General features: G+C 37.6%; 1 protein-coding gene across 1 annotated transcript; it reads left to right on the forward strand.

The window, feature by feature from the left end:
• The first annotated feature begins 7,704 nt into the window (after positions 1-7,704).
• Positions 7,705-9,518, forward strand: LOC132544382 (uncharacterized). Its single transcript, XM_060207970.1, has 2 exons — positions 7,705-8,030; positions 8,396-9,518. The coding sequence occupies exons 1-2, from the start codon at positions 7,705-7,707 to the stop codon at positions 9,516-9,518; spliced, it is 1,449 nt and encodes a 482-aa protein (XP_060063953.1).
• The last annotated feature ends 2,914 nt before the right edge of the window (positions 9,519-12,432 follow it).

Raw genomic sequence — 12,432 nt, forward strand, 5'->3', positions numbered from 1 at the left:
TTTTCAGACGTCTTGAATTCAGGAAATATTCAGTGTACTCCATTAACCTATGTGGTAAATGTAAACCTGTGATATTCCGACTTGTTCCATTTTATTGTACGGTATGGAAAAAAATGTGTGATATTTGTTAACATGAAATAATATTATCATATTTATAGGCATTACGAAATTTTTTGAGTTAAGAAACTTTCCCATCTAGAATTTATATATATATTGTAAGCTCTTAGGGCCAAACAAAACATACAATAAGAATTATTAAATTGACTTTCCCATCTACTCATAGTCGAGAGCTTCGGAATGTAGGCCTACTCTAAAGTTTACATATGACGATATACCGGCGAGTGTGTAATTATTTAACTATGAGTATGCTGGGAAAATGATCACATCCATTCATAGTGGAAATATATTTCCGATCATAACAGCGCAGGCGTTCACACAGGAAATTGTTATATAATGATGAAGGTTGTGACCCTACCCTTTATTTCTATACAGTTACATCATTCGCGGAATTAAACTTTCTTGATTTTCTGATCAAAAACACTTTGAAATCTAGGATAGACTCTTTCTGATATATCCGTTTGAAATGAAGGAAAAGAGAGACGTTTGCTCTGCCATGTAGCCTTCACTATCGCTACACGTATATAAAGAGTGACTGTCTCGGAAAAAATAAATTTCAAAATGTTATGCGTAAAAAAACACGAAGAAAACTTAACAATATAGCCGCTGTACATGATGTGTAACATAAAGAGCAAACGGAAGTGAATTGTTTACGTCACTAAGTGAGGTTTGTGATAAAGAAGGAAGTCTTCCTCTCCTGAACGGTTAATGAGAAGGAAATACACACTTTCCTGTTCATTCACGTTACATGGTTATCCCATAAACATCGACCCCTCTCCTCTAATATATGAAGAACATGTATAATGGACAAGAACTTAGAAGATATAAGAGAAGAATATTTTACCTAAAGTCCCTTGGATGGCGGTACAGATGACGTAATTTTACCTAAAGTCCCTTGAATGGCGGTACAGATGACGTAATATTATCTAAAGTCCATTGGATGGCGGTACAGATGACGTAATATTACCTAAAGTCCCTTGGATGGCGTAACAGATGACGTAATATTACCTAAATCCCTTGGATGGCGGTACAGATGACGTAATTTTACCTAAAGTCCCTTGAATGGCGGTACAGATGACGTAATATTATCTAAAGTCCATTGGATGGCGGTACAGATGACGTAATATTACCTAAAGTCCCTTGGATGGCGGTACAGATGACGTAATATTACCTAAATCCCTTGGATGGCGGTACAGATGACGTAATTTTACCTAAAGTCCCTTGAATGGCGGTACAGATGACGTAATATTATCTAAAGTCCATTGGATGGCGGTACAGATGACGTAATTTTACCTAAAGTCCCTTGGATGGCGGTACAGATGACGTAATATTACCTAAATCCCTTGAATGGCGGTACAGATGACGTAATATTACCTAAAGTCCCTTGGATGGCGGTACAGATGACGTAATATTACCTAAATCCCTTGGATGGCGGTACAGATTAAGTAATTTTATCTAAAGTCCCTTGCATGACGGTACAGATGACGTAATATTACCTAAATCCCTTGGATGGCGGTACAGATGACGTAATATTATCTAAAGTCCCTTGGATGGCGGTACAGATGACGTCATCATGCCAGGATTTCCTGTTTCCTTTAGGTGGGATAACAACTCTGATGACGTCCCGTCAATTTTGTTCGTGTAAATAAATTCTAAACAGTAAAAGTTTATTGGACCTTGGAGGTCACCTTGACACATATTAATCATTTGTACCATATATCGACCTGGAAATTCAGCCTTAGTATTTCAGGAAAATTATCTCACTGTAACCCTGTTTTCATTAGATATCATTGGTTCTTTAACTTTATGACATGTTATACTTGAATAAACGCGGAAAGGTTACACTTGATCATGTGTATTGTTCAGCATTTTTCTATATACTGTATAGATTTTTCTGTCAGAGTTAGTACTATCAGTTGTCATGGTTGTATTTCAAGTGTAGAATTATCATGTCTGTAAACCTACATACAAATATAAAGTTTGGTTATATAAATGAGAGCCAGTTTTTTAATGTAATATAATCTTATATCTCGACATGACTGCAGCTCTTTTGTATATTAAATCAGTCGTTATTGCAGGTAAGACTTTTTATCAATGTTTTATCAACTTTTATCAGACTATACCTGCTAAAGAAGTTAGGCAAAATGACAAACTGTATGACGTCAGAATCAATAAGAAAATTATGTTCAGAGATCGATTACAACATCTGCCTCGTGACCTTAATGTCAAAGGTCAGAGCATTAAGGTCAATACTACGAACACAGTTTAGTTGTCTCAACTTTAATAACAATGTCCAGGGCATCAGAAGTAAGGAGTTTTGTTGTGATCCCAAGGTTTAATGAAGACTGATTAAAGACTCCCGTACATCCAGTGTCTGGAAATATAGTTACTGATCACGTGATTTAATCAAAATTGTTTCAATTTTTTTCCCGATTTTGACGAGTGTAACAATCAAATTTCTGATGTTGTATACAAAACCATTACTACAGTGAAATCAGTGAAATCAGAGAATATCCTCAACTACAGTGAAATCAGAGAAAAAATTCAAATGCAGATTGATATCAATGAAATGTCAGACTAACTTTCTTTCATAACCTCCCTCCACTCATAGAAAATGACCTATTGACCCCCATATTGTAATTCCGGGACAACCAGCTTCTCTTTCTCACTATCAACGCTTAAGGTCGTCAGCTTCATTAAGTATTTCTAGGATCCTTTCCTCCGTTTTGTTTTGGTATTCACACGAAGCCAGCTCTCTGTCGGTCTGTCAGTCTGTCTGTCTGTCTGTCGTTATCATTTCAACATATCACCATGTTTTATGTTTTTTTATCCTAAAATTCAGGCATACTGACCCATCAGAAATCACGTATTTTAAATGTGTGCTTTGTGGTAACAATTCATGCAAAATTTGCTGATTTTCTTGTTGAAAGTTGAAAGTTTTACTCATGAGAATAACTCTACAGTCGGAAAAGAACATTAGAATTGTTAAAACCGTAACAAAATGTAGCCGACAGGAACACACATTTACAGAACGTCGCACCAAGCAGGAAAACTGGTAACAGAGTATGTAAAGCTGAAACGTATGTGATATCACGCTAGAAGTTATCTTAATTTTAATTCTAGCCTACTTCCGGTCAAACATTAGTTTCAAACATCTTTAACAAATATAATTACGACGATATTCAAATGGATGACGTCACAGGCTCATAGATTGCATTATGTTCGAGAAATGCTAACCACAGATAAGGACTTGAAATGACTTGAAGGGTGACACGGAAATGTCTGCTTTCTACAAAATTTGTCTGGATGTTCAATCTTTATGTCCTTGTCAAAATTTATACACTCGTTGTATAAATCTCCATTCACATGTATCTATTTATCTATTAACTCAAGGGGTTGTAACGCTCGTTATTTAGTATCTTATATCTAATGACATCTTATTTACGATCCAATACACATACATACATTCATCAAATCTCTATACAGCTTAAGTACATATTGATTAAAAGCCAATCCTTGTGGTTTCGAGAAAAATTACAAAGTCGTTGAATTCGGTATGATGCTGGGGAAAACCTTGCCAAACCATTGAAAAGGTTTCCATATTCTCCATCTCAATTAATTTCTCAAGTGATGTATTGAAAAGACTAACAGGAACTCGTAAATACAGCGGCTAACCACACATAGTTCCTGAGTGAATGTAACTTCTCAGAATTTGTAAATACAATGCAATAACATGGTTTTCGAAAGTAAAAGTTTATCTATGATTTATGTATGTGCAACATCTCAACTTTGAAAGAAATCCAAATTCATTAATATTGTTTTCCAAAGTCAGACTAGATAAAGACCTTGGGACACGCTCCAACTTGTAAGAGCTGTTGTGATGATCTGTCGTTAAGTGGTTGATCCTTCCGGAGAACAATAAACTTGTGTAACGTTGTCTATCTTACTGTTAACTACCCGACACTATCAGTTCCGCTCATGAAATGAACAATACTGTATTGTAATACATCATTTAAGAAACCCACCAAAACATTTACTTTGCATAGATAACTTAAACGAGGCAAGTCAAAATGCTAATTATCAGAAATATGTCTTACATAGGTATCACTTTTTTTCTTTTCTTTTTTTCAAATCCTCTATGAAACAAGTAGGGTATGACGGGTTTTTTCAGCGACAACTAGCCATAACTCGACCTCCTTTCTCAGATATTGATAACACAGTTGAGAGGTCACGTGTTAGTACTGGTGACAAGGAATCCGACTTGGTAGTGTTGAAGGTGTGGTATAATATTATAGCAATATTTAAGATACCTACGTGAAATTAATTTTGTTTTCGTTTATTTTTTATTTCCCAGCTGTTATTGTGATATATTCAGGGACATACTCTGTAAACACACTATCAGGACGTACATGTTCTATATTTAGACACGGCGACCCCGGATGTTCACCGACCGTCATTATCCTTTTTCAAAACGTTGAACTAAAAATAGATGTTACCCAACATGTAAAATAAGTTTATCTAGAGTCAATTTTAAAACATAACGATTAAATGTCAGAGATTATATGAAAAGTGATATATAACAAAGCATTATAGACACACGTGTGTGTACATCTACTGACCACGAGGAGACACATGTATATATATAACAAAGCATTATAGACACACGTGTGTGTACATCTACTGACCACGAGGAGACACATGTATATATATATATATATATAGCAGCATGATAGACACACGTGTTTGTACATCTACTGACCATGAGGAGACACATGTATATATATAGCAGCATGATAGACACACGTGTGTGTACATCTACTGACCACGAGGAGACACATGTATATATATATATAGCAGCATTATAGACACACGTGTGTGTACATCTACTGACCACGAGGAGACATATGTATATATATATATAGCAGCATTATAGACACACGTGTGTGTACATCTACTGACCACGAGGAGACACATGTATATATATATATATAGCAGCATTATAGACACACGTGTGTGTACATCTACTGACCACGAGGAGACATATCTATATATATAACAAAGCATTATAGACACACGTGTGTGTACATCTACTGACCACGAGGAGACATATCTATATATATATATAGCAGCATTATAGACACACGTGTGTGTACATCTACTGACCACGAGGAGACATATCTATATATATATATAGCAGCATTATAGACACACGTGTGTGTACATCTACTGACCACGAGGAGACATATCTATATATATATATAGCAGCATTATAGACACACGTGTGTGTACATCTACTGACCACGAGGAGACATATCTATATATATAACAAAGCATTATAGACACACGTGTGTGTACATCTACTGACCACGAGGAGACATATCTATATATATATATAGCAGCATTATAGACACACGTGTGTGTACATCTACTGACCACGAGGAGACATATCTATATATATATATATAGCAGCATTATAGACACACGTGTGTGTACATCTACTGACCACGAGGAGACATATCTATATATATAACACAACATGTAAGACACACGTGTGTGTACATCTACTGACCATGAGGAGACACATGTATATATATATATAGCAGCATTATAGACACACGTGTGTGTACATCTACTGACCATGAGGAGACATATCTATATATATATATATAGCAGCATTATAGACACACGTGTGTGTACATCTACTGACCACGAGGAGACACATGTATATATATATATATATCAGCATTATAGACACACGTGTGTGTACATCTACTGACCACGAGGAGACACATGTATATATATATATAGCAGCATTATAGACACACGTGTGTGTACATCTACTGACCATGAGGAGACATATCTATATATATATATATATAGCAGCATTATAGACACACGTGTGTGTACATCTACTGACCATGAGGAGACATATCTATATATATATATAGCAGCATTATAGACACACGTGTGTGTACATCTACTGACCATGAGGAGACATATCTATATATATAACACAACATGTAAGACACACGTGTGTGTACATCTACTGACCATGAGGAGACATATGTATATATATAACACAACATGTAAGACACACGTGTGTGTACATCTACTGACCACGAGGAGACACATGTATATATATATATAGCAGCATTATAGACACACGTGTGTGTACATCTACTGACCATGAGGAGACATATCTATATATATAACACAACATGTAAGACACACGTGTGTGTACATCTACTGACCATGAGGAGACATATCTATATATATAACACAACATGTAAGACACACGTGTGTGTACATCTACTGACCATGAGGAGACATATGTATATATATAACACAACATGTAAGACACACGTGTGTGTACATCTACTGACCATGAGGAGACATGTGTACAGATATAACACACCCCATGAGGAGACATGTGTACAGATTTAACACACCCCATGAGGAGACATGTGTACAGATATAACACACCCCATGAGGAGACATGTGTACAGATATAACACACCCCATGAGGAGACATGTGTACAGATATAACACACCCCATGAGGAGACATGTGTACAGATATAACACACCCCATGAGGAGACATGTGTACAGATATAACACACCCCATGAGGAGACATGTGTACAGATATAACACACCCCATGAGGAGACATGTGTACAGATATAACACACCCCATGAGGAGACATGTGTACAGATATAACACACCCCATGAGGAGACATGTGTACAGATATAACACACCCCATGAGGAGACATGTGTACAGATATAACACACCCCATGAGGAGACATGTGTACAGATATAACACACCCCACCCGTTCCCTCAGAATAACTCAGCCACTTCCACCGAAACAAATAACAACATTAAACATTAATTGATATCATTATATATAACACTGACCATATATATCTGTTCTGAATGGAAAAAAAAAACTGTCAATATAGGCAGGCCAAATCTGACGGTAATCTGCATAGCTTTTTAAGTCTTGCTTGAGTCGTTCAAATATTATTACCGGTGCGTAGGCATGACGGGTAAATCGGTTGGTTTGCCTGGTATACGGATGGGGAATACTTTTATGTTATGTTCGCAGGCTTTTAAACCTAACACCACCTAACGGTGCCAGGTTTATGAAGGACTTACGATCACTGTTTGATATCAAGTGTGCGATTGCGCAGTCTTCCCCCGACACAGACACTTGAACTATATTATAATTCATAAGCTATCTCACTTCCGTCAACAAAAGTCTCCTATTTAAACATATTTTTTGACAAACTTTATGTACACAAACTTAGAACAGAGGGAGATGTACACAAACTTAGAACAGATGGATATGTACACAAACCTAGAACAGAGGGAGATGTACACAAACTTAGAACAGAGGGAGATGTACACAAACTTAGAACAGAGAGAGATGTACACAAACTTAGAACAGGTGGAGATGTACACAAACTTAGAACAGAGGGAGATGTACACATACTTAGAACAGAGGGAGATGTACACAAACTTAGAACAGAGGGAGATGTACACAAACTTAGAACAGGAGGAGATGTAAACAAACTTAGAACAGAGGGAAATGTACACAAACTTAGAACAGGAGGAGATGTACACAAACTTAGAACAGGAGGAGATGTACACAAACTTAGAACAGAGGGAAATGTACACAAACTTAGTACAGGAGGAGATGTACACAAACTTAGAACAGAGGGAGATGTACACAAACTTAGAACAGAGGGAGATGTACACAAACTCAGAACAGAGGGAGATGTACACAAACTTAGAACAGAGGGAGATGTACACAAACTTAGAACAGAGGGAGATGTACACAAACTTAGAACAGAGGGAAATGAAAACAAACTTAGAACAGGATGAGATGTACACAAACTTAGAACAGAGGGAGATGTACACAAACTTAGAACAGAGAGAGATGTACACAAACTTATAACAGAGGGAGATGTACACAAACTTAGAACAGAGGGAGATGTACACATACTTAGAACAGGAGGAGATGTACACAAACTTAGAACAGGAAGATATGTACACAAACTTAGAACAGAGAGAGATGTACACAAACGTAGAACAGAGGGAGATGTACACAAACTTAGAACAGAGGGAGATGTACACAAACTTAGAACAGGGTGAGATGTACACAAACTTAGAACAGAGAGAGATGTACACAAACTTAGAACAGAGAGAGATGTACACAAACTTAGAACAGAGGGAGATGTACACAAACTTAGAACAGGAAGATATGTACACAAACTTAGAACAGAGAGAGATGTACACAAACGTAGAACAGAGGGAGATGTACACAAACTTAGAACAGAGGGGGATGTACACAAACTTAGAACAGGAGGAGATGTACACAAACTTAGAACAGAGGGAGATGTACACAAACTTTGGACAGAGGTAGATGTACACAAACTTAGAACAGAGGAAGATGTACACAAACTTAGAACAGAGGGAGATGTACACAAACTTAGAACAGGAGGAGATGTACACAAACTTAGAACAGAGGTAGATGTACACAAACTTAGAACAGAGGGAGATGTACACAAACTTAGAACAGAGGGAGATGTACACAAACTTAGAACAGAGGGAGATGTACACAAACTTAGAACAGAGGGAGATGTACACAAACTTAGAACAGAGGGAGATGTACACAAACCTAGAACAGAGGTAGATGTACACAAACTTAGAACAGAGGGAGATGTACACAAACTTAGAACAGAGGGAGATGTACACAAACTTAGAACAGAGGGAGATGTACACAAACTTAGAACAGGAGATGTACACAAACTTAGAACAGAGGTAGATGTACACAAACTTAGAACAGAGGGAGATGTACACAAACTTAGAACAGAGGGAGATGTACACAAACTTAGAACAGAGGGAGATGTACACAGACTTAGAACAGAGGGGGATGTACACAAACTTAGAACAGGAGGAGATGTACACAAACTTAGAACAGAGGGAGATGTACACAAACTTTGGACAGAGGTAGATGTACACAAACTTAGAACAGAGGGAGATGTATACAAACTTAGAACAGAGGGAGATGTACACAAACTTAGAACAGGAGGAGATGTACACAAACTTAGAACAGAGGGAGATGTACACAAACTTAGAACAGAAGGAGATGTACACAAACTTAGAACAGAGGTAGATGTACACAAACTTAGAACAGAGGGAGATGTACACAAACTTAGAACAGAGGGAGATGTACACAAACTTAGAACAGAGGGAGATGTACACAAACTTAGAACAGAGGGAGATGCACACAAACTTAGAATAAATGTTGCTGCACAGCTTATTGCAACTTATCAGCAACAAGAATTCCAGGTACTTAGTTTAAGAAGTCATTTGCTAAGCATCCTATCAGACAGCTGAACTTTCTTTGTTTTCGGTAGTTAGAATGAGTTTCTTTGCCTGATTCACACCATAAATCATCAATACGGATATATGATGGAAAAACTATGATATTATAGACATCTTCTCTTAACGTATTTAACACCCATCTGATAACTCACGTGATTATACAAGAACCGGTAAGATGGAGGCCACACCAAATCCTGAAAGAACATCACGACTAGATAAATATTTACGTTTTCCTCAAACTTTTATTTTTCTCTTACAACGCTATCCATTTCGTTAACATGGTCACCGCATTTTACTTAAATGTTACTTCTAAATGTTTGTGGTGAAAAGCAAAATTGAAGACTTATTTAATTAATTATTTTTAACATGATTAAATATCCACCAGTAATGTAATGAAGACTTTCCAAAAGACAGACAAGTTCGCAAACTTACTGCACACTTAGAACTAAATACAATAGAGCCACTTGAGGAATTAAATCATAATATTCAAATTGGTTGCTTGGTTACAGATTTTCCGTCTCCGCGACTTTTCCCGTTGCTAGGTAACGTTTCAACGATGAACGTCACAGTTCTGACGACGTTGTGATGTCTGTTTTTGACATAATTCGCCACTAACGGGAAATGATATTCTCAAGTGAAAGATGTATGTAAATCACAACAGACCAGAGGGCTGGATGACCGCAGGCTGTTAACCGCGACATGATTAGTTCAACTACCTTTTATACGGACGACAAGGCCGGAGACTGAAACAATGTAGATTTAGCAGCTGGTATTTATACGGATTGTGTATGGGATTTACAGTAGTCAGCGAATAATGACCCGGGCATCTATGTAGGGAGGCTGATACATTAAAGTGCATGTGGATGATTTATTGTTTTCTATAGTTTTTAAGCTCGAATGTGAATCCATTTCATATGACATCTTAGGGATCCGTCGAGTGAAATGCTGATTTATATATATATATATATACATATTTCTTTAAGCTTGGATTAATTCACTTAAACTTACAAAATAAGAAACAGATACAAATAAAAAATAAGAAATGACCTATAACGTTTTCATTTTCCAGATCAACTGACTTAACACATGCAGTTTTGCGTACATGCATGAACATAAAAACCTATTACGTTACAGTTACAAGATGTACTTACCGTCTCCATGTCGGCTGGTCACCACAAAGTGTTACAGGGAAGTGTTGGTACTTGTGTATATATCCTCAAACGAGTCCTGCATACTACTATATAAGTACAGATAAAAATGATGAAGCACTAAGGTTGTTTGTAAGTGTCAGTTTCGTGTGAAACACTAAGGTTGTTTGTGTCGGTATCGTGTGAGACAATAAGGTTGTTTGTGTCGGTATCGTGTGAGACAATAAGGTTGTTTGTGTCGGTATCGTGTGAGACAATAAGGTTGTTTGTGTCAGTATGATGTGAGACACTAAGCTTGTTTGTGACAGTATGGTGTGAGACACTAAGGTTGTTTGTGACAGTGTCGTGTGAAACACTAAGGTTGTTTGTGTCAGTATGGTGTGAGACAATAAGGTTGTTTGTGTCGGTATCGTGTGAGACAATAAGGTTGTTTGTGTCAGTATGATGTGAGACACTAAGGTTGTTTGTGACATTGTCGTGTGAGACACTAAGGTTGTTTGTGACAGTGTCGTGTGAGACACTAAGGTTGTTTGTGTCGGTGTCGTGTGAGACACTAAGGTTGTTTGTGTCAGTATGATGTGAGACACTAAGGTTGTTTGTGTCAGTGTCGTGTGAGACACTAAGGTTGTTTGTGTCAGTGTCGTGTGAGACACTAAGGTTGTTTGTGTCGGTCTCGTGTGAGACACTAAGGTTGTTTGTGTCGGTCTCGTGTGAGACACTAAGGTTGTTTGTGTCGGTATCGTGTGAGACACTAAGGTTGTTTGTGTCGGTATCGTGTGAGACACTAAGTTTGTTTGTATCAGTATCGTGTGAGACTTACTTGAATGATAACAATAATAATAAAAAACGAACACACTCGGCTTCATTATTAAAACTATGGTATTTAATCTGTATCTGCATTAAAGCATTCAATACATTCAACACCATGAAGAAAACAAAAAAAGATAGGAATAAATGAAGAAAAATTCAACTCCCCTCCGACAAAAAAAAAAAAAAAAAACGAGAACACACACACACGCTGGTGTATATTTCTTGGTTCCTGCTGGGACCGTTTGTGTTGCTCAGGTGATGAATACAAATGAATATGGGGCGGGGCTGCTTTGGAAGTTCCGCCATGATAGCGACTCTCTCATTAACAACTCCGTAAACCTACGGCCCCATATCTTCATGATTATCACGGCGTGGTGTGACGTCACTCACAGAATTGTCGCGCCTGGCCCTAATTGTCTACTCTGTTCTGCATGATATGTTACAGGTACACCATTTGACTGACGTGTTCGTTTTGACGACGTTATTGATGTATTTACCTATAGAAAAAGTACGTAATTCAACTGATGGGTTCATGTAGATTGTTCTGTCGGGAGTCGGTGTACATATCGTGTGGTTAGATTGTTCTGTCGGGAGTCGGTGTACATATCGTGTGGTTAAATTGTTCTGTCGGTAGTTGGTATACATGTCGTGTGGTAAGATTGTCTGTCGGGAGTTGGTTTACATGTCGTGTAGTAAGATTTTTCTGTCGGGAGTTGATATACTTGTCGTGTGGTAAGATTGTTCTATCGGGAGTTGGTATACATGTCGTGTGGTAAGATTGTCTGTCGGGAGTTGGTATACATGTCGTGTGGTAAGATTGTTCTATCGGGAATTGGTATACATGTCGTGTGGTAAGATTGTTCTATCGGGAGTTGGTATACATGTCGTGTGGTGAGATTGTTCTGTCGGGAGTCGGTGTACATATCGTGCGGTAAGATTGTTCTGTCGGGAGTCGGTGTACATATCGT

Source organism: Ylistrum balloti, unplaced genomic scaffold (assembly GCF_031769215.1).
Source record: "Ylistrum balloti isolate Yb309-2 unplaced genomic scaffold, AGI_CSIRO_Ybal_v1 Utg369588, whole genome shotgun sequence".
Classification (NCBI taxonomy): Eukaryota; Metazoa; Mollusca; class Bivalvia; order Pectinida; family Pectinidae; genus Ylistrum; species Ylistrum balloti.

Bases quoted from the DNA above. Each gene is read 5' to 3' on its own strand.
- LOC132544382 (XM_060207970.1), top strand. From the start codon at position 7,705: ATGTACACAAACTTAGAACAGGAGGAGATGTACACAAACTTAGAACAG. The intron at 8,031-8,395 runs GTACACAAACTT...ACACAAACTTAG, and splicing joins AACTTAGAACAGAGGGAGAT to AACAGAGAGAGATGTACACA.